The sequence below is a fragment of the Glossina fuscipes genome, unplaced genomic scaffold, assembly GCF_014805625.2.
Source record: "Glossina fuscipes isolate IAEA_lab_2018 unplaced genomic scaffold, Yale_Gfus_2 26, whole genome shotgun sequence".
Classification (NCBI taxonomy): Eukaryota; Metazoa; Arthropoda; class Insecta; order Diptera; family Glossinidae; genus Glossina; species Glossina fuscipes.
This window is the reverse complement of record NW_023998421.1, coordinates 2460357-2487428: the sequence shown is the minus strand read 5'-3', so window position 1 is coordinate 2487428 and position 27072 is coordinate 2460357. Positions and strand designations below refer to the sequence as shown.

General features: G+C 35.0%; 1 protein-coding gene across 1 annotated transcript; it reads right to left on the bottom strand.

Moving 5' to 3' along the window:
- Window positions 1-8949: 8949 nt before the first annotated feature.
- Window positions 8950-10323, bottom strand: LOC119635411 (facilitated trehalose transporter Tret1-2 homolog). The gene has a single exon (XM_038030222.1). The coding sequence runs from the start codon at window positions 10321-10323 to the stop codon at window positions 8950-8952; it is 1374 nt and encodes a 457-aa protein (XP_037886150.1).
- Window positions 10324-27072: the final 16749 nt, after the last annotated feature.

The window sequence follows — 27072 nt, the reverse complement described above, 5'->3', positions numbered from 1 at the left end:
TGCAATAAACTCTTGCAGTGCAATTGCACTCAGACAATGAATGAAGACCAGTCAGATTAATATTAATTCATTCATTGCACATATGCATAATATACATGTATATTTATTTACATACACACGTATATTATGTTTGTGCCGTGTGGCTGTGTCCGCAATGCAAAAGAAAGCAAGTAAATTAATTATTCCAAAGTATCGAAAAAGTTTCTACTTTTCCCTTTTAAAGACCAGATTTAATCAAAGATCTCAATGTGTGATTGACTAAGGCGGAAGGAAACTCGGGGACTGTTCTACTAATCGAATCCTCTGCAAGGGAATTTTGCAAAATTGCCTGCTCCCACGCTCACATTTAGTTCCAGAGGTCTCTCTACGCAGAGAATAACTTTTCCATGTGTTTTTACTGTTACGATAATAAAAAAATAAATTCTTTTGACAATGCATCCTCTTCTTCTATTTTTAAGTAAGCTATATAAGTATAGGTTCCTTAAATGTCAATAATTGTATCATCTTTCAGAAAATATTAAAGTTAGATTTTCTCTTACATTTATGCCGCCTCATTAGTGTCATTTTTATTACTTTGCCGCATTTGAGTGACCCATGTTAAGCTTCTATTGTGAGACAACATTTCTTTTATCTGTGTAACTGAAGTATCTCTAAGTCAATTTACATAATTTTTCGATACATATGAGAACTAGGATTCTTACTGGACCTGGTGTACCACCTATTGTACCTATTTCCGAATTTGATGTAAAAGCCGAGGTCACAGTAACTGAAAGCTATAAAAATGTCCTTCGAAACTTTACAAGCCATAGTCAATACGAAGCGCCAACCAAAGATGGTGCGCAAAATTGTGTCCAGGAGATCTTAGTCTTAAAAAGATCATTGATAATCTGGGCGAAAGTGACATTTTGCTGTCCATGTTGGACAGTAACCCACTTTCGCAATGCCAAATGGCCCGACATTCGCCATTCGACTGCTGAGGTGCACATTGAACATTTTTAAATTCAAATGTCTTCGAAGGATTAATCAAAATCTTACAGTTTATTTTGTTTCTCTTTTTTATCACTTATGTGAAATTCTTAAACCAAATACTTGAAATCTGACAAAAAAAAAATTTCCCATATTGAACCCTCAAAAATTTAAGTCAAGAAATTTACGTTTTTTCCTACCCTAAGAACATCATGAGCATAATTTCCTTTCGTTTTTTCTTTGAGAAAAGCAATATTTCAACAATTTTTATTAATTTCATAAAACATCGCATTTTATTACTTACAATGTATTTTTTCTCATCCATCCTATTTTTGTGGAGTCAAATGAAACATTTCAATTTTTGTATTCTCTACCCAAAGAGAAGCGCACAATAAATTTTTAATTCCTTTGGTAACAATCAGAATTACCCTCCGAACGCTCTTTGAAGCATATATCTTCGCAATCGTATTTTATATATCTGCCTGCTCCGATTTACATGGGTGCCTTGGAGAGGTAGAGCTAAGATATGCTCTCTGCCCTAAATCTAACATAAAGGCAAGTAAAAAGCAATACAGTGGGACATAGTTCACAAAAACCACCATCACTTTGCTTTATACAACGACCTCTCAAAATAAGGCGTGGTGAAACGGTGGATGGTCGGAAAAGTGTTCCGATCCGAACCGTTTTACAATGGCATTCGTTTTTGGACCAAAATATATCGATCATGGATCGCCACGTCTAAGAATATGAGGAAATAAGATGGTTGAGCAAGCTTAGATCGACTGAGCATGTAGGCCCTTCCAGGTATTGCATACATTTTTACTAATTTATTATAACGTGATACCACAAGCAGTGTAGGTTACAATTTGGAAAGCACCTATCGAAAAATGTTTAGATCATTGCTTCTCCATTCTTCTCTTCTTCTCTAAAATTATTCTGTGAAAGCTGATATAACTTAAAACAGTATCTTTGTGTCCTTTTTGTATATTCATGGTAAAGAATGGGTGTTCCAGAGCCACTTTGAATTGAATAAAATTTCCTTAAATGGCCTTTCTCTTGCTTGTAGTCCATGCTTAATCTTTCGTTTATCTTTAGCATCGTTGAGTAGCGCATTGTAAACGTTGATATTTTTCATTAACCGCATATGTACTGTCGTAAAGGTATTTGCAGTGCTGAGACGCAAAACAGAAGCACGCAGAAGAATCGAAACATGAAAACATGCACAGGGAGAACTGTGCAAATAACAGCAAATATAAATTATGGCAATAAAATTATTAATTATCACTCGTGCATATGTGGGGAATGTATGCGAAGTAATTTCATTTCATTTTTGTTTTTCTCCATTCGGATTGATAGACATTTATAAAACTTTGTACGAAAGACAAAAAGTATATTGCACTTAAGAATGCATTTGTTACTTTGCGTTAAGTAAAGAGACAAGTTCTTCTTTAGTTCCATTTGCTTGTATTAGTAGCTACGTTTGTCTGATTAGTCTTTAAAATTGTGTTCAATTCCTGTATTCTGATCAATTTCCTTTATTTTGATATCAATTTCCTTCACATGATTGCATTTTGGCATAATTTTTATAAAAACACCTACCAAGATACGAAGAGAAACACACTATTACAAAAAAATGTGTATTCAGATTATGCGGGATGGAAAACATATGAAAACGTGCAAAAAATCAAGTGCAGGTGGCGCTCGTATAACGCTGTTAATTCATATGCGCTGAATCGAAACCATCTTACATGTTGTATCACAATTTCCCCCGTGTTACATCGAAGTCATGTCACACGAAACTTTGAAATAAAACAAGTCAAGACAACATCCGCATGCCGAGTCGGTAAGAATCGCGACTACCAAGTTCGATTTTACTTTGATCGTAGTTATGGTGAGTATTCCGTCGGTAAAGACGGAAGTGGGCGCACACCCACTTAGTTGTGGACATCTTCTTATCTCTTAAACGAGAAGAGAATTTTCCCGAAGTGATTTGTCGAATTGAAAAAAAACAAAACAAATATACATCGCGTTATATCGAAACCGATATAGCTTTAATTTCGTTCCAAATGCATATATAGATGAAAAAGTTAGCTGGCTTTAAATGCTTAAAAAAAATACATGAAATTTAACATTATGACGAATTTTTTTGTGATGGATTAAAAATGCAACCAAAAATAGATTCAAATCGCAAAATTAGTTTTCATCAATAATTATAGCTACAGATATAAATATATTCTCAAAGTTGGTTGAAGCTTTTTTTAATTAACGATTGAGTAAAAATAAAAGCAAAAAGTAATTCAAAAAAAATTCCTGGGAACACATACCCGTTTCACTGAAATCTCGTTTTTGCGAAACCCTGTTATAATGTTTTATCGTGTTGCACCGAAACCACGTTTGAGAAGCCCTGTGCTATACGACGGATACCTGTACATGTTGTCAAGCTTTCAACATGAGAAAGGAGAAAAGAGGAGAAGTATGAAAATCGAAAATATTTTGTGCAAGTTTTAACCCTTAATAGACCAATGCCACCGTGTAAGCGACACGGCATCTTTGCTCACCAATCACCATCACCGCGTATATGAACGCAAGAATCGTTATATTATGAATTTTGAACTCATTCTCATCTTATTTGAAATGCTTGTATCAATTGTAAACATACTTTTGCGATGCAGCCTCATCACTAACGGCCTTTCGTAATATTCTGAACATCTATTCCGCAAACAAAATTTTGTGGAAATTTTTTGCTCGAAAAAGTCGTGTGGTAAAGGCCGAAACCCCTCTCTTTGTATATTTACAAGATCATGTAAGTAACTGTGCTGAATATATTGAAATGAAACTCCATTTAGGTATGTCAAAAATAGAACTACTCCCAACCGATGAAAAAAAAATTAGTTCATGATAATTTCAACTTCAGCTTATTTCTTCATCACAGCAGTGAGCAATTAATAGTTGGAAAGACATGCAACACGGCCGAAGAAGACTTCCTGCTTTTTCAATTCTTTTAAGACCTTTACATCACTAAGAATAGCCCAAGTAATAATTGATTAATTCATTTTTAGACAATAAATAATGATTATCACATCAAATACACTTTTTGCATTAAAGCCGTTATTTAGTATTTAATAAAGCCCATCAACGTTAAGACCGTCTTGTTTAAAAAAAAAAAAAAAAAAATTGAACGGCGCGCATGCATAGCCATATACGACTTAATATCATTTTGTATTCTTGACAAGAGAATCTTACGGAACGTAAAGATTATTTCGACATGCAAAGTCATACAAAATGAGATGATGTCAAGAAATGCTAATTAACACTTAAAGGGCCGAAACTATAAACACTTGTGCATTAATTTCTTTTGTAAGAAACTCTCAAGCAAATTTTTCTCTATTTTCACAATTTTTTGCTTACTTCATCGTAAACATCTTAAGCTAGTTCTTAATTATTCGCGTTTTAAAAGTGCGTACAAGTAACGTTTTTTCTCTATTTTCTGTTCATTAGCTTGTTTTTAAAGAACAAGTGAGAAGACAAAGAGACGGATTTCTTTTTGGGAGTTGATTAAAAAGCAAAAGGGAAAAAAAATTATAGATAGGCAAGATTGACCTTAACATATCCTACACCGCTTCAACTGATATAATTATTCGTGCATTTTCATGATAATACATCAAAACTTATCCTCAAGTAAAGATACCTCTCTCCTGAAAGCCTTTGTATTAAACGCTGTCCAAAACGTCATTTGAAGGGACCCAAATTTAACTAATTTAATCGACTTGTTTTCGAGATGAAAAGCTACAAATTATAGTTTATCCGAATGCAAGAGGCTTCTTTTCATCAGAAGTGATTTGGAGGGAGTAAAAAGAAGATCCCTCTGATCCTTCCTACGGTGTCAAGTTCTTGCTATCGACCAATTTTCATTATAAAATATTGAAAGCTAAACCTCCCTTGCACTTGGCTGACTACTCATGAGACACCTTATAAGGACTGGGCTGCAAATATGTAGACCCATGTTGTTCAAACTTAACCTGCTTAATTTTTTATTTCAAATTGCTCTTAGGGATAAATTTCCACCATAAAATATTAAATAGTAGATGTTTTTGGCATAAAGGATTTATTTTTTCTGAGAATCGTTGTGTGCTGGAATATCCTAAAAATAGACCTACTTGATCCAAATTTGATAGGGTTAAGTTTTAAATGAAATTACCGTTTTTTTTGGATTCTTTCATCATAGGAAGATTCAGATTTCGTAGGAACGGTTGGGCGTGAGGGCTTTCAAAAAATTGCCCTATTCGATCCAAATTTGTTACATTAATTTAGAATGTCAGCACAGCGATTTTGTCAAGGAATTCCAAAAATTGTAATATTATTTTTTTTCATGTAATGACTTTCCAAAATAATTTGCTATATGGGGACTGGTAAAAGGCTCTTCGATCCATGCCAACCGTTTGTGTTGAAAGCAAAGCTGAATCTGAGGGCCATCTGCTGACATCAGTTGAAAGTAATATAAAATGAGCTTCTCTAACTCAATAGAACTATCATTATGGAATTCTACCGACTCATGGAGATGGAGTGATCATGGAACGCAAAATGGTCATAAGATGTAAACAGATACACATACAAGAAGTAAATAGAAAAGCAGAAAGTCTATTCCCATGGCTATCCAACAAGAGATATACTAGTGTTTCCGTTCCATTAGCAGAATGTTCTGAGAAAATTTAACGAAACGATATTCCATTTGCCGATCATAGTCATATATATATGTGTGTATGCCGACTTTTTGGTCCATATATTCCTCATTTAATTTGCGGTAACGTTTAGAAGTGCACTGGAATAGTTCAAGATTAAATGTTAAAACGATTTCTTTTTAAGCGACCGTGAGGTGTAATAGTGTAGTTACATAGGTATGTTAATTTTCATATGTTCTGCCCTGTTGATGAAAGAGAAACAGTCTTAACTTAGTTAATATCGACCTAAAGATGTATGTCAGTGCAGAGGTAATATTCACAAAGTTTGGCTTGACGAATATTTTGTTTTTACATTGAAATGAGCAAAAATTTTTTATAATTTTCAGCGCGCACTTCTGGTGACTTTAACAAATGCGTTTTAAAATTTACATAAAATGCACATAAATACATTACCTGAGGAAATTATTCTTCCTTTTCTCTTATACATTTACGGCAACTTCATTCACGATAATCTTCTATGAAAATACGTATGCGTTGATGTAAGTGCGTTGCATGCTTTGAAAATTTCATATGTATTAACTCAGACTTATGACTAATGCAAATAATGCATAAGCTATTTTACGCAAGGATTATGTGTGCGTGTGTACGTGCATTTTTGCTCCACAACAAAGAACGATCTGAACAAATAAAAGGAATTTATTAATAATCCCCTTCAAAGGTTTTCATTTTGAACTAATTTAAAATACTTTAAGTTCGTTATTTCTCCAGTAAATACAGTCTTATGTCGATGTTTACTCTAAGGTTAATCATAGATGCTATTAGCTGGATTAACTAACTAACTACAGCATTAATTTAATTTATTGCAACTCGAATCAAAAGATCTTTTGTTTGGTAACGAAATGTCATTGAAATAATTGAAAACACTGTAGCGAATCGCAGCCCACTATTAAACACTCTACACTAACCCAAGTTATTCATTTAACGACTATTCAAAATAAAACGTTATATGGAAAGCGGTCGAAAAAGTGGTCAGATCCGAATTATTTTCAACAGCGGTCGTCCTAGACCCGAAACGCTTCAGTGTATCAAATTTAGTCAAAATATCACCAAACATGAAGTCTATAGTTCGGATACAAGGAAACAAAACGGACAGGCAGGCTTAAACCAATTCACAAAATGATTCTGAATCGAACGGTATAATATAGCGTGAGCCTATCTCAAATCATTCTAGGTGTTGCATACATTTGCACAAAATTAATACACGGTTTTATCGCAAGTATGATAAGTGAAAACATTATATTCACCTTAGGGGTAGTCTTTAATACTTAGAATTTTGTACCAATATATAACAAGTGCCAAAAATTTTGCTATGAGCGCATCAACTAATTTTTATAATCAGGAATCTTCAATTATTTTTCTTATGGAATTAAGTATCAAGCATTTTTGTAGTTGCTCTGTGGCCATCAACCGCTATATTCTGTACGCTAGACTTTAGTTTGCCATCTTGAAACGCGACACTGCGGGCTTACGATAGACAAACAAGACAAACTACGTCATTGATTAAAAATTTGATTCGGCCTTTTATGGGTCTCTCGTAATTATTCTGTTATTCTATTAAAACCCATGGGATTTTGGCATAGCCCAGTAAATCATTGCCGTAAGTACCGCAAGCATTGCAGGTTCAAATGCCAATGAGGCTTAGACCCCGTGGCAGCTACAATGAGTACTCAGCCGATAAAGGCATAACACTTACCTCTTTGGGCACACCCTCACTGAATTGCGCCTACCCCAACTCCTTATCTCGATTCTCCTCTTCCCCATGACCTTAAACGTGTCACACGTAAAGGTGAAAAAAATACAAAAGCTTTCCCCGGAATAGTTTAACATGAAAGAAATTTTCACTTTTCTTCTTTTCCTTCTGCAATTCAGTTGAGGAGCACTTTTATTTAAATTGATTTTAAGCATATAAGGTTCACAATAAAGTAATTTTAATGCATGAATGTGAAATGAAAATCGTTCTTAAGCCCAAGTATAAGTTACACGTTTGATTTGTCGAATTTGTGTGTAATGCATAAAAATGCCTATAGACGACTGTCTGTATGGGACTCTGTGCTCTTAAGCAATGAAAATGTTTTAATGCGGATATTAAAAAAAGAAGAAATATCCTTTTTCTTTTGCATGGTATAAACTGTTAACTAAGGTTACGGTGAAGTAGTCATTAAAAACGTTACACGGGATTATAAACTTTGTTCACGCGCTTGAAACTTTCTTTGGCGGCGTATGCATATGAGGAAAATTTTATTTTGAAATTATAAGAATAATTCTGGTTACAAAGGTTGATAAAAACGAAAAATGATTTATGTCATCTGCAAGTAGTGCAACTAACGACGAGCTCCTTAGAACAAAGAACAATTGTGATACAGTGTACGGGTTAGATGTTTAAGATTTAAGAAGCCGGCCTTCAATATGATCTGTAAAGCTGGAAAAATGTTTTCATCAAAATTCCAGCTTTATCTGCGCTAATGAAAATTCTACTCTCTGTCAACTCTGCTTTCCTATCTTCTTGTGGTATCGGTTGCGTAAAGTTTGTGCAGATATGCACAAGGCACTCCGGAAGGCAATTGATGGTGTTCTCGTGCTTAACCATCATTCATTCATTCGTAATTTTGAAGATATTTTAGTCAAATTTAGCACTCTGACGTCTTTGGCTCGAGAAGCAACGCCCATAAAAATGGTTCGGATAGGATCAGTTTTTCGAACATTCTCAATATATGTTCTTATCCTGAAAGGTCGTTATATTATATAAATAACTCCATCGTGGTCGACTGTAATGTTTTCACTCGATTTTTCTCAATTTTCGACGAACTTGTGCTTGTAATGCTTTCGAGATTCTGGAAGATTCAGTTCCATTTCAAATTTCTAGTATTACTTTCCATTAAAAGCGCATATGGTGAGTGCTGCTCTGTTCAGGAATACTTGCCTCCATTTCGAAATAGATTTTCTGTCTTTGGTACGTACGTCTTTATTTCTTAAAAGTTATTTTAAAAGACAGTTTGGCAAACTCGCATAAGTAATTAAATCTAAATGTATTCGATTTGTAAAGAACGTGAAAGGGATTACATCACCAAAAATTATATGGGGATCCAGTCGGAAAGTTGTGCGCAATTTGTTTCACATTCTTGCTTAGAACTTTTGTCTTTTACATTTTTGCTATCACTTAGGTGATCTGCTGATTAACGCTATTTTTAATTGTCTACACAATGGCATACAAACGTTTTCTATTTTGCCGTTCGGAACACCGTAATCATTCATTTTGCTTGCCTTCTAAAGCTGCTTGAACTTCCGCAAATGTCTTATGGCGCGTTTCCGGCAAAAAGAAAAACACAAAGATAGTGCAAGTTAATGTGAAACCAGAAAATATCCAAAATGTTTGTCCCGTTCCGATTACATTTTTAAGTGGTCCGTAAGCATTTGTTATCACAAATGCAAAAAGCCAATTAGTGGTAGCGCTTATCGCTGTAGCTGGGCCTTTGATATCTTCAGCGAAAGTTTCTGCCATAATGAGCCATGGTATCGCGCCCATTCCAAGTGAATACATCATAATAAATAAGCAACAACAGAGCACCGGAAACCAACAAATACTTAGTGCCGTTTCACTATCACGATCCATTATAAAAAAGTATACACCAAGTCCCATTGTACTTAGACTCATAACAAACGATGAAATCATTAGAAGTGTACGACGTCCAGATCTATCAATAAGAAAGAGAGCTACAAACGTGGCAATAACTTGCACTAATCCGACCACTATTGTAGATATTTTGGGCTCGAGACCAGTTTTAGCCAACACAAATACGTCGGTAGCGTAAAACATCATTACGTTTATACCGCTAAATTGTTGAAACATCATTAAGAGTATTGAAAGGGCAAATGCTCTCAGACTAGCGGTTCGCTTCATTCCCTTCCATAAAGCTACCGGATTTTCTTTGACTGCAGCCACGTTAGTTTTAATCTCTTCGTAATCGTCTGTAATATCGTAATCTTTACCGCGCAGCCGCTGTAATGCCGATTTAGCTTTTTCAGGTTTATCTTTCATTACATAAAAGAATGGAGATTCGGGCAATATAAGGAAAAGTATTCCCGAAATTATTGGAAGAACGATGCACGTTAAGGTCATTACAAGAACTGTGCAAACCGCTCCAATAACATAGGAATAAAGAATACCCATTGTAATTAGCAATTGGAAGAAACATCCCAATATACCGCGTATTTGAGTCTGCGCTATTTCGGTAGTGTATACAGGTGCTATTATGCAAAACGCACCTCCGCTCATCCCTAATATAAATCGGGCTATGTACAACATAATCGTGTTTACGGAAAAGGCTATTAGCAGCCAGCCGAGCAACAAAAACGGTACACAGAGTAACATGGTAAATTTGCGACCGATAATATCAATAATAAAACCAGTCGGTATGCAAACAGAAGCAGCGCCTAAAGTGAATAGTGTTGCTAGCCAAGCTATTTCTCGCTCTGACACTTTATAACCCAATTCACCGTCCATGATGCCATGTTCCGTTTGAGCCGTCCAACCAATTACAGTGCCCAAAATGAAAGATCCAGTAGCCGACGATAAGCCAGCAAAATATTGCGGAATCAAGTGGCTTGATGCGGGCGACATTCCTAACGAATTGATATCAAGTCCACGAAGTACGTATATAAACACGAATCTAGTATATTTTTTTATTTGTTTTCTTATGTAAGCAAAATCGATCAAATGGTAAACAAAAAAATCTAATATAAAATAAACGAACTTATTGACAATCGATTTCGACATAGAATTGAAAATTGACACAAGGCAGCAAACTGTTGTTCTTAACAGATATCAATTATTGTCAAGTTTAAGCGAAATTTACAAAATACGGTTAACGTGAAGCGTTTCGTTAGGTTCTGAACGCTCTTTTCGCAAATCGGAAGAACAGATTAAAAAAGATTAGATATTCTAAGTTCAGTTTGTACCTTAATTAGACCTTTAGTAAGTCACTTAATTTACTTACTTACTGTACTTAGAAACCTTGATGTGATTTCGGCAAAAGGTAATCAGATTAAGTAAAAAAAAAGATACAACGCTTGTTGTGCTCATAATTATTAGTTGTTTAAATGATATAAAATGGACTTTACATATTTTTAAGGATATCTCGAGCTTTTTAATTGCGGCTTTGTTAGTGAATGAACAAGAAAAAAAAAAAAAAATTCGATATAAAGCGAAGGCTGCTCCGCTTGAAAGCAATGTTATAAGTAACTTTGTTAGCAGCTTGTGAATGGTTACCGAGGATAAAATTCTGTTCAAATTAATTTACTCAACGAAAGTATTAGCTCTGTAGTCTGAATAAGATAAAGTTATGAAGAACAGTTAGGAAGGAAAGCATGCACACACACTAAATAAAGTAAAAGACACAGAAAACGAGAATTGGTGGCAATAATATATATAGGGATGTCTCCTAAGTTCTTTCCCCGCCACGCTATGTATGACCTTAAGCCGGCTACATTTGTAGCTTGTTGCTTCATGGCAACCCGGCCATATTTATAGCTTGTTGCTTCAAGGCATCGATTTCAGTCGTCTTATAGCTCTCTGAATATGCGGTCCGTTGGTGACAAAGACTCTTTTAAAACCCTTCTCTACGCCGTTCAATATGGTTAGCCAAAGCAAGCTTTTGCGGAATTTTATGCTTAGTTGCTTTAAAGAAGGTAGTAGTGCAAAGGATGAGATTTGCCCCGGGTTTACGGGTTGGTATTACGACTACATAGAACCGTCTGGCTGGCCATTTTTTGATTCCAAAAACGAAGACCTCAGCTTACGCTCAGCAACGTCAGATACGCACCTCCTTAAGTGTACGCTTACTAAAACTCCGCGATATAGTGTGCGCGAGATAGTGGATGCCACTAACATTCCCAGAACAACGGTACGTAACCATTTAATCATGGGATGGGATACATCGTCTATTCATTTCGCATCAAAAAAAGGGCAAGACACACACAGTCATAGGAAGTCGCAGGTACACAAGCAACTAAAAACCATTTTATTTTAGGTGAAATTTTCTCAACGAAAACTGTGTAGCTTTTCGTGAGAATTTCAAAAGTCGGATTGAAGTCACTGTATCGTTCATATAAGATTTCTTACGAAAATTGTATATGTCCAATCCGCTATTGACATCAATAAAAACAAAGCTACAACTGAATACGTATGTCAGCGATACTGTGCGCTACTGTCCATCGACGCAATAAAATGATGATCTTTGTATGACAATCTGCAAGACTTTAACTCGATTTGGCTCCAAAGCAAAAGTTGCTTTCCTAAATCAACATCAAAACCTTTTTCAAAGCAGGGCATCTTAGTGACACCTTCTATTGATAGCGGAACGAGTTATTGCAAATTATTTATCATAAATTTGAAAGCAATCACTTGTCTAAGCACAACTGCCCAAAATTGCGAAAGACTTATATTCTGCTAACAAAACTCCTTCTTATTCACTATTCGACAGCACGTTCATCGAGGATAGTGTCGGGCTTTACACTCTGCATGTTGTGGGTATTACTGTATTCTTGCAGTACGCAGTCTACTCATATGCATTGCAGTACGCAGTCTACTCATATGCTTCCATAAATAAATGACTTGATGGGCATGACAACGGTTTAAACTATGTACACACAAACATTGATTTACAGTAATGTTTGCATAATGAAAGGCTAAATAAATTCTATAACATTTTTTTGTAAAATTCAACTTAATTTAAAATATACTTGATACAAAGCTTAATAAGCGAAATGTTCACCATTATTATCAATGGTCTTTCGTCTTTTATCGAGTAGCTTACGGATGCACTCATGGCAGTAATTTGCTTCACGGTGTCGAAGTGGAATATTCATCGACTCATCACACACATATGCACATTTTAAATTTTGCGGATCCTCTGGCCTGCAAAATACGTCCATGGCATATGATATCGAGCTAAACAATGCTAATCAGGAGAGAGACCGGTCTGGAGAATAGTTCTAGGTCGAAAAAAACGCTCCTAACTTAAGTTGAATGTTGCTTCCTACTTCATTTTCAAGGTACAAATTTTTTGAACGAAATCTTGCAAACCACTTTCTAGCTGTTTCATAACTTCCTGCGTTGTCACCCCAAACAGACTCGCGATCATTTTTTTTGTTTCAGCTGCATTTTTTCCATTTTAATCCAGTTAAAAATAGAAAAAACATAACAATGCAAAAAATGTAAATGAAATCCCTCTCGTTGCACATTGATATACATTGAACGACAGCTTGTGAACATAAAAAGGTTCGGAAAGCTTCAAGAAAGTTTCCATCTTTCGGATAAGGCACAACTTTGATCGATGACGATGTTAAAGCAAACAATATCGGAGATTACGGAAGCATTTGATTCAGCTCAATAAACTTTGGAACCGTATTCGGAGACTAGCTTTCTAAAAACCGACGACACTTTCTTCTGTATTACTGAACTTTTATATATCTTATACACTTAATATGTCTGCGGTCTGACATCTATGTGGCAACACGGCAAACAGGCCTATGTAGTTTCTGGATAGTACCGACCTTCAAATAATGCGTGTGAAACTTTCGTGTCATTTTGATAACTAGTTTACAAGTTACAGCCGAGTCATTTTTGAAACAATGCACACCTCGAGTTTCCTTGGTTTTATTAAAGGTGGCTTGATGAGAAAGAACACCGTTAACACCCAGCATGGGCTTGAAAGATATTACCGCGACTCTTGGCTCTTGACTGCCGGAAAAATTGGTTTGTGATTCGTTTACTAATTTTAAACAAAGTGATATGAACGCTGTGTTCATCCGAATTCAGGGGTTCTTTCAAGAAACATAAAAAGGCGCACAAAATCGTTTTGAAAGAACGAGAAGTGTAGTGAAATAACCGACACCCTGGAGAGATTAAAACTACACCGTAAGCCAAAAAGGCAGCGAGCCGAGTGGCCAACAACCGACGAAACACTTCCAAAGCAACCAAGAAGGCAAAAGTCAACTGGGCAGATTAGAAGTGCCTTTGAAGGACGAAATTACAAAAATAAAGTCAAGTTAGACCGAAGCGCGTTATCTAATGATTAACTATAATATTCTACTTGGGCCCCGATTCGTACTGATAAGCTTTTCAAGCGATATAACAAAATTAGCAAAATATTCGCAAAAATCATTTTTCCAATTAAAAAGCTAATCGCACTCTGCTGGTGAATTTGGCAACATTTGAACATGCGGTCTCTGCAAAAGCAAATAAGCAAAAAATTTGGGATTGCAAAGCAGAAAAAAAGAATCAATTTAAACAAACGTACATAAGTTTATGTAGTATGCGGTTGCTGCTATTAATAAAATTGGATTTCTTTCCTTTTTTTATCATTTGTATGTAAACAACATTTGTAAACAGAAATGTGTTTTAGGAGAAGAAAAAAAAAACACAATTTTTTTCTAATATTTGATATTTAAAAATGCGCTTAAAAAAGTATTGATTTTATTACAGCTTTTAGTATTAAAAAAAAAAGATGTTTATTTATATAAAGGCTTAGATGATTGCAAAGAACATTCTATTTTATAAGCGTTATGCTCGAATATGTTCATAGATTTTCACTTCACAGGGAAAAATTTAATCAAACGAAAAATGATAGCATTTTTAAATGATAAAAGAAATCTTTAATCGCTTTGTGCTGTGGGGATCATGCTGATTATTTCATCTCCTATTAAATATTTTTATAAAAGTGACTCCGACTATGAAAGGCTTCTTAAAGACTTGACTTTGAAAGACTGCTTATAGATTTTTTTGTTAAATTTTATATCCATCGGGTTTTAAGTAGTCCATCCCTTATTATTTATATTAATAACCGCAGATTGAAATTTTATTGCATCCTTCGAGCTTAACTTACAGTTTCACTCACTTTTGCAGTCTTTATGAGCTCAATGTCGTTATCTTTGTGTTTTAAATGTCGAAAATATCCGCGATAAGGTACTCACAACCTCGAGTAACCCAATGAGCAGAAAACAAGTAAGCACATTATTGTCGGGCAAGCCCGACCATTAAATACCCTACATCCCATTGTTTAACACTATTCATATTTTTATTATAGAACAAAAAAATCATGTTTTGCTTCTATATAAAGGCATATTTTTCAAGTGCGTATTTATGCGGAATCGGGCCCAAAACGCAACATAACGTAGTATAAGAGTAATTCTTACAGGCAGCATCCAAAAAAAGGTGTTGATGGTCCGAATTCGGTATAATTAATTTTTCTATGTTAAATTACATTTCATTATGAAGCATTGAAAATTATACCTTTTTGTCGCATGAACTTCAGTTTTTATTATATGAGAAGGTGTTCAAAAATTGCACCAGCCGGTCCAAAGTCGTTTTACCAATTTAGAATGACGAAATACTGCCACTTATCCAACTTTACCGTGAAATTTTGAAAAATTACAATTTTTGTTGACCGATCCGAACCATTTTCAACAATGTCGTCCTTGCGTCAAAACACGTCATTGTACCAAATTTCATGAAAATATCTCAAAAATTGCGACCTGTAGCCTGAACACAAATTTACATGGAAAGACAGACTTGTCGTAATGAAGGGCGGGTCTATCTTAAGCCCTCATGCGTGTGGCATACCTCCGTGGTTAATTAATATACCCCGTACCGCAGGTTGCGTAGTTTATAAGAAAACAAGATTTTGTTCGCCCATTATTCCGTTTTCTCTGAAACCTGTTCGGCCTAGTGAATGCCAATTTTACTTGCCTAATTTGGGGACACATTTTGTTGCTTTTTCAAATATTTATCAATGGTAAGCGGTTGCGGACTGCCGGCTAAATTAATGGGCATTCGTAAGAGTTGGCAAAATCTTCACTTATAGAGATTGCTGGCGTATAAAGAAATTAGGATCGCTCCCATTGGCAGAGTCGCCATGTGATTTTATGGGTTCCGTCAAAATGGAACACGAGGAATAATCTGATATGATTGTTGGATAAGAATTCCAACAAAGGGCGTCGTTGACCTAAATCATGATAAGTTTAGCATAAAAGTTTCATAAAAAAGATTTGATGATTGATGAGAGCTCGAAAGCTGAATGATGTCTTTATGTATAAGTTGTAGCGATTATATACCCAGTATTTGAATGCCTGTCTTAACTAAAAATAAGTATTTATAAATTCAAAATAATTCGCACTCGTTACTGCTAGACAGTTTAGTTAATAGTTTATAAGCTTTCCATTGATTAATTGACGCGGATCTACTACCATACAATAGATACGTATGAAGGATATTTCATCAAGGGAATTACTTTTTAAAATTGTAATCTCTTGACTCAAATAAATTTTCTTGTTTGCCTCCAGGTATGAAAATATCGAATACAATTTGCAGCTTCATCGTCCAGCGATTCCTGAACGTTTAGAATCCATTAAAAAGTCGTAGCTTATTTATGAGAGGGAAATTGCTATTGTGAACACCAAATTTAAAGCCAGGATCGTGAAAACATATAATTCAAGCTGCTCTTGTAGCTTAACATCAATAGATTATTTCCTTCGTTGCTACATCAAAGTCACAAAAGTGTACGCTGACGGCCTACGAACTTTGAAAAACTTGAAGGCGAACACCTACACATGATAGACAAGCAGTGATTAACAATTGGAGCTATAGTGTGCATCAGTGAGTTCGTGAGCCGTGGGGGGATCTTTGAACGATATTTTGCTCAGAGCATAAGAGGAAAGTCTGAGCTTTCAAAATTAACCACAAGTTATTTTGATAAGCTACGTTGTTTTTTAACTTAAGAACTTCAGAAATTAAAAGACAACTTTTGAAAAATTTTCATTATACGTAATATTATCACTAAAGCTTTCATGTGTTTTTCAAAGTTTCAGATTTTTACTGCTAATGATAGTTCGTTGCACAGTAGACTCATATAGAGTAGATTCATATCGAGCACGTTTTCGGGTAAAAGCGATTCGTATAGCAGAATGGAAAAATTGGGCGCATGTTTCTATAGCACGCTAAAAGAGGCTCGTAAAATACGATAAAAGAATGAGACAGATGTTTCGATCTTAATACTTTTTAGTTCCAATGACAGCAGATTTTATTGCGAATGTACTCGCAATACTTTTCATGCAGAGACCTTGTATAGGGTCCAAAGTATGGAGGTACGTTGTTAAAATTTCCCAAAGATTTTATTATTGTTTAGCTATTCTTATCATAAGCGCTTTTCTTTCTACAAAAAATCGTTCTACATCCATATACGTGGTGACAGAAAAACTGCTGATGTGGATATCCTTTCTTAATTCTACAACTAATTTATGTAAGCGTCTTATTCAAAGTCAATTTTAATTTGTATTTCGTAGGCTTGTACCGAAGACGAATTTAAAATTTCATTGCAATACGAAATGTATAGAAGATTTATAAAATCTTTAAAATATATCGTAAATATTAGTGAAACTTTTTGTCTGATATTTTAATCCTTTCCTAAATTATAAATATTAAAGCAATATTAGCATTTCCTTTACTGCCCTGGTGCATACTGTTGTATTACTACAGAAATGCAAAATTCCTATCACCGTTAATAGTAAACAGCTATTTTATAAATGTATGTATATACATATATCTATATATCCCTAAAGCTGACCATTGATTACTTCCTCAATGGTTACCGTAGTGATTGCTTCAATAACTAAGCTGATAGATGATTTATATTAAGTGAACAATATACATCGACCTCTTAACTGACGCAATATTAATCTTTTCCCTTTCATAAGGTATCAAAACCATCTTGTCTTTCCATTAGAAACACTATAGAGGGACACGACGCACGACCGATTCGCTTAATGCAGTTATTCATATAACGACTTATCAAAATAACGCATTATATTGCAAGTGAACGAAAAAGTCATCCGCTTCAAATGATTTTCAATAGCGTTAATTCTTGAAAGAAAATTTGTCGGTGAAATAAATTTCATCAAAATATCTCAAAAATTGTGTTCTTTAGGTGGAATAAAACGGAACAAAATGGAGAAACAAGCTTAGATCGATTCAGGAAGTGATTCTGAATCTGTTGGCGCAATAAAAGTTAGTCGCGGCTCAAGTCATTCTAGGCGTTATATAGATCCGCACTAATCTAATATACCCTTGTACCACAACTAGTGTAGTGTACCTTGTCGAGTTTTTAAGGCCTTTGTTAAGATTTATTATGCCTTTAATGAATTCCCTTTAAATTTCTCTCTCTGGCTCTTTCTCTTTCTCTCTTTCTCTCTCTCTCTCTCTCTCTATAATATAAATTCACAAATGTGTTACCTACCTCAAAAGCTTCCAATCCTCTAAGGTGTCGTGTGGAAAACGTTTGCATGACGCTGTATTCAATGGCTATAATGGCAAGATTCAAACTATATTTTGAAAATATCACAGAGATTCTTGTCAACCTTCCAAACAAACCTTATGCCGCTTTATGGATTTCTGTAGATTTTACCTTCAACTTTTTCATGCTCGCTAAATCGTCTCACAGAGGTCACACATGATATTAGCTGAGTCTATATTTTGTTGTTCTTCTTTTTTCAATACAGTTGCAGCTTAAATGAGTTTTTCAAAAACAAGTCTGTGATCGCGTAAATCAAGGACCGTGTGTACAATTGGTTCATAGCAAAATAAATAAATACCCTTATGAACTGGTAAACGATTCGATTGAGAGCTAACGGAGTATTGTTTATGAATATAAAGGAACGAAGCAACACTAAGCGGTTTAAGCAAATGCAAACATTTGAAATCAATGAAGCATATAATTATGAACAAATCAAAAGAGAGTTGGACTTACTTAGGAGCAAATGAACTTGGCTTATGATATGTTCGAATAATAACAGAAAATATGCTACGAATTTATTGCACTAAAGCTATGATTATTTTATCACAAATAAATCACAAAATTGAATGCATTTTTTTCTATAAAAGTATTTCATATTTATAAGCAATAAAGACCTTGGATGGATAGTGCGCTCTGCTCACGTTGATTTTTCTACTTACAAACGAAAAATTGATGCTACGATTATCGTAGAGTCTTCTTAAATATTTTTTAGGAAATAAATATACTAAGCAGGGCAATAGTCTTTCGAATTGACATTGACTAGCAAAAAAGAAAAGAGATTAACGGAAAACGATGCCCAATAATTTGTAAAAACCTTAAGTACTTAAGTTATTTATCTCATTATTTAGCTCATTTATCTGTTATTTGAATCTTAGTGATGCAAAAACGACTCAGTTTCACTAAACCATTCTTATCTATACCACAGAGGACAAATCGGTCATATCAACCTTGCTCCCAACGCGGATAGATTAAGTATTTGAAATATTTTCGATACATGTAAGTAGGCACAGCATTGATCCAAAGAAGTTTGTAGATCCTTGATGGGGATAATGATCCCATTGGAACTGTCCTTGATTCTCGAGAGAATGTTTGTTATTAGATCCAATAACATCAGGTAAGAAAATTAGATTTGACTACGGCCGGGTCTTTTACACCCATTACCGTTATTCTAAAACGGATTAAAAAAATAGAACACAAAATTTCCGCCCTCTCTAGTAATAGGTGGGCATAGTTGATTTTTTCTATATTTATAGAATAAAAGTGAAAATTTATACCGTGTGCCTGAAGCAGATATTCGACAGGGAGGGGCTCTTCGAAAATTCGCCTAAAAATGTTGAAATAAAATTTTTGTATGAGTCTTTTTAATGAGTTCGTTGAGGTAGAGCCAAACTAGTATACATCAATCGCACTTCTATATTAAGACCGAACTTGCTTCACAAACAAAAAAAAAAAAAATTGAATTGTTTTATATTTAGACATGAGGAGCTAAAATGTGACACGACGTCCAATCATTTATTCAACGCTAATCGCAAGGACATGTAGCCGTGCAATCGTTCCGTTCGTATTTAAGAAATCACGCGAAAGACCAAATCTTGCGACCAAAGGTTCCATAAAAGGATGTGAAAATTTTTAAATTTCTTCAAAATTGATGCACAAATGCGAACAAAAACAAGCTAAGCTGATCGCCACATATCTCATGTACAACTCCAATATATATGACATTTTACTGCATGCAATCATAGAAAGTTCTTTTGCTTTGGCTAACGGCCAACGACATTGTGCAAATTCGCAGCGATATAAATGTGTTTTTATGCGTTTGCCCGTTTGGATGTGTGCCTTCGCTAATGTTCTTCTAAATTAGATGATAGCATAATATAGTTTTTACCACTTATGTAAGACATGCGACGCGACAATTAGGGCGTTTTTCCACTATACGCAAATTTTTATTCTCTCTATTGTCTGTTTTCTGCAAATGTTTTATTTGGTTATTTTTGTAATGAATTATGAAGTTTTGATTTTCTTTCTTTTTAAATTTCTTTTACCCAACACCAAAAAAAAAATCATACATACACACACACACACACACACGCACAAATGAAATTTGAATATTTTATATTTTTAAGTGGACTTGACCAATCTTTTACAAAGGCACGAATAGACGGGGAACTTGTTATCGCCTTATCCGCTTCATAATATGAACAGTGAGCAAAAAATTGATTTTCGTTACTGCAGAACAGAAGTGCTCTCAGTTTATGTTTCGCTGTAGGTGTGTCTCTCAACTACTTTCGCCCACTTTACATAACTACTTTCGTGAAAGGATTGTCAATGTTTAAGTCCAATAGCTTGATTTTTGTGAGGATGGACATTACACATAGGCGGCCATTGAAATGGCCAAGTCGAACTATTTTCGGCTATTGTCGAGCTAGTTCCAAGCTGGCTTCAAGCCAGTCCCGAACTATCTCGCGCTAGTGTCAAGCCAATCTCGAGGTAGTATCATCTTCTAATCTAACTTGGGCGTGTATGTGGGCAAATTGCAAAACGCCGGTACTGGATCGTCATATTATTTAATCTATCATTCTTGACGATCCAAGAGAATATAGGGAGAATGCACTTGAATTTTGATGAAAAAACGCCACGAACTTTCTCGTTGACCAATTACGTATGATATTTAATAGCTTGCAAAAAAAAAAAAGAAAAAAATACGTTAAGAACTTAAATATCTTGCTTCTTCACTCTTCGATTTTTTCTCCTTTATAATAAATTGTTTTTTAAAGCATTTTTTCGATTATAGATAGAGTTTGAAAAGGTTCTTAATGAGTTTTAATTATTCAACACTTCATAAAAAGAAGAGCGTTAACGAAATAAAAAAAAAGTCTTTGCAAAATTATTTCACATAGCAGCAACAGTAAAGGAAAATTTGATATAAAGGCTTTAAGAGGTTTCCCCCCACTTTTCTAAATGTATTCATAAATTGATTTGCATTTATGATTTCCAATTGTCTCTACCAACCTTTTTATTTCATGGATATAGAGAGGGAAAATAATTAATACGCTACATGTTGTTTAATTTCGTTAACTATTCTTGTTACATCTGCCTGTGAAACACGGAATTATTTAAACATGAAATCAATGAAAACAATTAATTCTAATCAACGATTAATGAAAACATATAAAAACGGCTTCTTCTTCTTCTTCTTCTTCATCCATCATCTGATATAAGTACGAAATGCACATAAAGTTGTTTACCTTATTACGGAAATTGAATCAATTAGCTAAATTCGTTCACGACCACATCACAACAGTATTAGAAAATATGCTATAAGTAATAAATTCTTTTGTATTCTCTACACCATTTTTGCCAAAAGGCATATTAAGTTTTATGCACATGCGTGCAATGCCCAAACGGACATGATAAAGACCCCGTTTTTGTTATACCGATCGATTCAGAAAGTGAGTTCTAAGTCTGTATGTCCCTCTTCCTTCCTTGTGATCAACCTACAGCTAATAATTTTTGAGACATTTTAACGACATTTGGTACATGGACGTGTTTTGGCTCAAGGATGAACGCTATTGCAAAATGGTTTTGGTCGCTTTGGTCCACTTCTACAACTGCTTCCTATAAAATATCTCATTTTAAGAAGTCATTATGTGAATAACGGTATTAAGTAAAGTCTTGTCGGACATTTAACTGTGGATCGTGCTCCGCTGTAGCGTATTCGATTGTTTTTTCATTAAAAACGTTTAAGGCACGGAAGTAAGCAAACCTATAATTCAAAATACATAGACGTGGTTAGTGGCCCGTTCGTTGTCGGTACCTCTGAACGGTTTTGGATCGCTTTCTACTGTAAAACGTTATTAATGAGAACTTATGAGTCCCGAAACTTTTTCAGAGAGTAAGTGAAAATTCGTGGAAAATAGATAAAACATATTTTTGCCAAATTTTTTTCGACGAACTTTCGATATCGTTATAGAGATTTAGTTGAATAAACGCATACATAGGCTTTGCTAACTCGTTTCCATTTTTCATTCTGCTCAAAAATATATATAATTTATGTAATCTCCAGCGCGTATTTCAATACCTTACAAGCACTTAACAAACCCAATATATATTTATCTTCGTAGAGTGTATTAAAGTAATCACTACATCTTGCAATTCTTCGGATCGCATCACTATTAATTTTGGTAATAGCAGGTATCCATGCATCCGATTTATTTTGAAACTACCAAAGAATAACGTAAGTAACATATTATATACATACTTAAGACAACACTACCAATTGCTGGCCTAATTCGACAGTTACTATATATAACACAGAGTACGGATTTAGACACCTGTTCTTGTGCTTGAATGGAAAATTTGAAAAGCATGTAATAGTTTTAAGGCCGTTTGATGTAAAATTATCAACCAAAAGTCTTTTATTTGACGCAAAACGATTTTTATGCCTAAATAATGTATATATACAGATTACTGTATATAAAACAAGTAAAAATATTATTGTTAGGTAACGTCGACATTTCACCACCTTACAGACAGACAATCTCTATTAATATGAAGAATGAACAAAATAACTTTCAATATTCTGCCCTGTCTGCCTTATGATTAACAAGCGAGAAATCTCGACACAGTGCAAAAATTAAAATATGCTTACCTGTAATGTAAGGAGCCGATTGGCCGATCTTCTCATTTTTAGTAGAGTCTTTCATGAAGTAAATCTCAGGAATGTCATCCTTTTACCTTGTGAGTATTGAGCAGAAATCCACACAAGTTTCTGTTTGGAGAAACAAAGAAACCTTTAATTTACGCTTTGCTGTGGACGTGCTCTGTGACCGATCTCGGCCATTTTATGCAAGAACCTATGTTTCCATCACATTTGAAATCGTTACTTAAACTTTGGCGACCACGTGTCCACAGGCTCACACAGACGGACGGGCTAGAATTTGACGTTGGTTCAAGAATATATATACACTTTACAGAGTGTTGCAATCGTAACGACAAAATGGGTACACCAAGGTCCTTTAGTGGTGATTACCCTAGGTAGATTATCAAGCGAACTTGTGTATATAACGAATTCTGGTTTTTTGAAATAAATAAGAAAACTTAAGAAATTATGATCACGAAAAGTAAATCAGATGCAACTTAAAAGGAAAAAACCCCAAATAAAAGGAAAAATACGTGAAACGAAACTGAAAAGGAGAAATACTTACAACACATCAAGCTCAGGTCGATGCTAATCTAAATTCGGCCAAAATGTTTTTGAGCCGTGTGAAGTAGGGAAACCATTTATCGAAGAGCTCAACTACATTACCTGAACATTTTTGCTTTGTTATAATAAACTGTTCCTTTGTAAGTAAATCTGCTATTTCTGTAGAACTGTAAAATTTATTACGAATCTTTTCTATTAATTACCCTTAAAGCGCGTAGGTGAGGTTAGGGAAAAGAGATTATAATTTGCAAACATTTAAAAAGGTGAGGGAGTAGAATTTTTATTTAGTATCTACTCTGCACGCCAAACAATATCATTGAAAAAAGATGTCTTCTTCTACGAGTCCTCGTGGTAATCGCAGTAACAGTAACAATCGTCGTTCCAATAACACGCGGCAAAATTTATACGGTCAAGCATTACAAGGAGCTGCACGAACGGTTGGCTACGATCGTTTTAATATTGCTAATAGTAATGAATCAAGCTCTAGGTCTAATGAACGGAATAACGCGCGCAACATCAATCGGCAACAATCGCGTGGAAGTCAGACTAATTTTGATGCTACAGCACCTCATTACAGTAATATTAATAGCGATAGCAATGCAATCGCTTATCCCTCCAATCTAAGAGATCGTTATAGCACTTCTTCCCGCAATGCAGCTGGTACAGCAGGCCCATCTACTTCCAGATATTCTTCATACCGTTCAAATAGCTATGCTTTTGGTGCATACGATAACCAAGGAGGCGGACGGCGATCCCGTCGCAGAGAGCAACCGCGACGAACACAATTTCGGCGAGGAATGTACCTGCGGTTAACAATGCCTTTAATCGGTTCCTCTGCGCGTTGGTCTCCATACTGGGAATCAACCGCGTCGCCTCTATTATTGGTTCCGATGAACAATTACCCCACCGGTCAGTCTGGAGCGACTCATTCCGTTGAAGTTTTAAATACCAGTGATATCGCGAACTCATTTCCTTCATATCAACATGTGACAACCCAATGGCTTCCACAAACACCTATAAATATGTATCGTCCAATTTACTTGCTTTATTATGCAGCTCTAGTTGTTGATCATTTCCCTGGCTTCGGAGAGCCTTCACCACCCGAAAATGACGTCCTTCCGCAAGGTTTGACAAGAGATGAAATTGCTACGTTACCCAGTTACATTTGCTGTGACGATACAACCACTGGATACTGCACTTCTTGTGCAGTATGTCTACACGATTTCGAGTTGCAACAAATTCTACGTGTGCTACCCTGCACCCATACTTTTCACGCAGAATGTGTCGACAAATGGCTTGAAATGCGTAGAACTTGTCCCGTATGTCGTGCATTGTGTTCGCCTACTCAAGAGCAATAAAGTGTAGTATAGAAATTGACAAAGTAAATATCAACTCTTCTCGTACGGTGCTAAAGTAATCTGATAACATTTCAATTCAACGAAACACAAAGGCGAAAATTTTAATACGAAACTTTTTTCATACCAAAATCATAAACTCTTTGCACTTGAAAGATTGCTTTTCGAACCCAAATTCTCCGCCTCTTTGTATCTATCTGTCGGAGGCTAAACGGATTTTATAACAAAAACAATAATTTATATTGTGACAGTTTTGTACGATCGAACAAAAGTCAAAATTTAGAAAATAATGTCATTAAATATACGAAATTTCATTTAAAATCCCTTAGGGAATTCCTTACTAATTCCTTTATATTTATTTATCAAATTTCTTCTGAAAGCGGCTTAAGTAATACTCAAATTTCTGCGCTATAGTTTCCTTCTGCAATCTGTACGAAGTAAACTTTACTGCTTTACTGCTTTACTGCTTTAACCGAAAGAACACAATGAACACATTTGCATCGGCGGCGGATTTATGGCTTTTTATATCGGATTAGCTGGATTACGTAAACTCAGTAGCATTGAATAATTGATTCGCTGCAACGAGCAGAGACTTTACAAAGTATGCAATTTTCCTACCATCGAATGGAAAATTTTTCAATCGCAAAATTGCTGTAGAGTAATTCATTTAAATTGTGATGGTGTTGACGTGATATTGAGAACGGGCATAAAGCGGCCCATAATTTTTATATGGCCTTTATTGCGGCAATATATTGCAAGCTGAGTATCGAACTAGTTCAACCAAAATGTATTTTGATATTTAGGTGCGTAAAATACGAGGCATATGTATTCATTATGTTCAGTGCGTAAAAGTAACGTACGCAGTATAGTACTAACCACCCAAACCGTACATGTTATGAATAAATTTATTTAAAAAATTCCGAAACGATTCATTAAGTGGCTTGTGGCCCTCACTAAATTAGATGGACATATGAAAATGCGAAAATGCTCTTCTAGAACAGTAGAGAAAATATCGGTTTCTGTTCGTGTTGCTAGATAATGGAATGAGTCACAAATCCTTCGATGAGCCTTTGAATATGTTTACAAAAAAAAAAAACACTGCACACCTAAACTCGTAGAGTTGCTGGTAAAAATTGATGATCATGCAGTTTCTAAAGCAAGGTGATTACGTTATTAGTCTTCTAGCTGACTTATATAATCATGCGCCCGCTAATTGTATTTATGTAACTAGTTCCTAGGCCTATAAGGCTTTATAATTACTGAAAATATATAGATAACGTATGCATTATATTTGCAAATAACAACACAAACGACGCAAAGAACGTTTCGCTCTGAATGCACTTTTCTCAGTGCGAAGATGACGTGTACTCTATAAGCAGAGATAAATAGATAGCAAGATATTCCAACATTTTGTTCGAAGTACAAAGTAGTAACATGTCGGGAGCTACTGCTATTAATAACAGTAGTGCCGCTGTTAACTACGAGATATTTGACTTCTTGATGTTTTATTTATTTTCATTATTTGCAAGGGCAAGATTTCTTTTCAACTCTTACACTTTGTTATGCAAAAATCCTATATCACAGATTAGCTAGATGTGTGTGAGGCTCTTTTTATACTGAGCATACCTTAACCTAACTGATAAGTCTACTACTTACCTAAGAGATACTATTCGAACTGGAGGGAAACGAGGAAAAGCACATATATATATATAGATGTGCCTTCTAAGTGACAACACCCAGTTATTTATATCATTTTATGCATGTAATGACTAGAGGTTGAGAATATTAAACTAAACACGTTTTTAATATTAATTAAAGCAAACTATTAAAAACCGACCAACAATATTCTAAAAAGTTCCAAACTTGCTTATCTTTCGGAATTCCACGTTATGCTAAACGCCGATTACACTTTTATGCAAGGGCATACTTTTCAATACTGCCCGCATAGTGGGTGAGGCCAAAATCATACACTTCTTCAGCAAGCTATCTGTGATTTTTTCTATTTTAAAAACACTCTTTTAACAAAGTGCTCATAGTGATGAGAGGCTATTCAAAAGAGATTTCGCTTCTTTTTTTGCATATTTATTTTATATGCGTACATATATAAATTACCAACAACATCCATAGCTATATAAACATTTCAACTATAACTATAAGCTGCCTTAATTCAGAGACAAGTAGATTATATATAAGCAGATATCAAAACATTTTGAAGACAAAATGCAAACTAGAAAAATCTCACGCACTTGCGGTGTTCTGCTATCAATAACAACAGTAGCATCGCTGTTAATTAGCATTCTTAAATGTGTGTCAACCTATGATGAATATTATAGCGCGTAATCATCTCAAAGAATCAAAACTGCTTTTGCAGTTTAACAGAATTCTTACCGACAAAAATAATGCGAATGAAGGAAAGAAAGAAACGAGCAGAGTAGAGACTGGTGCTTAAAAGCGCTGCTAATGTT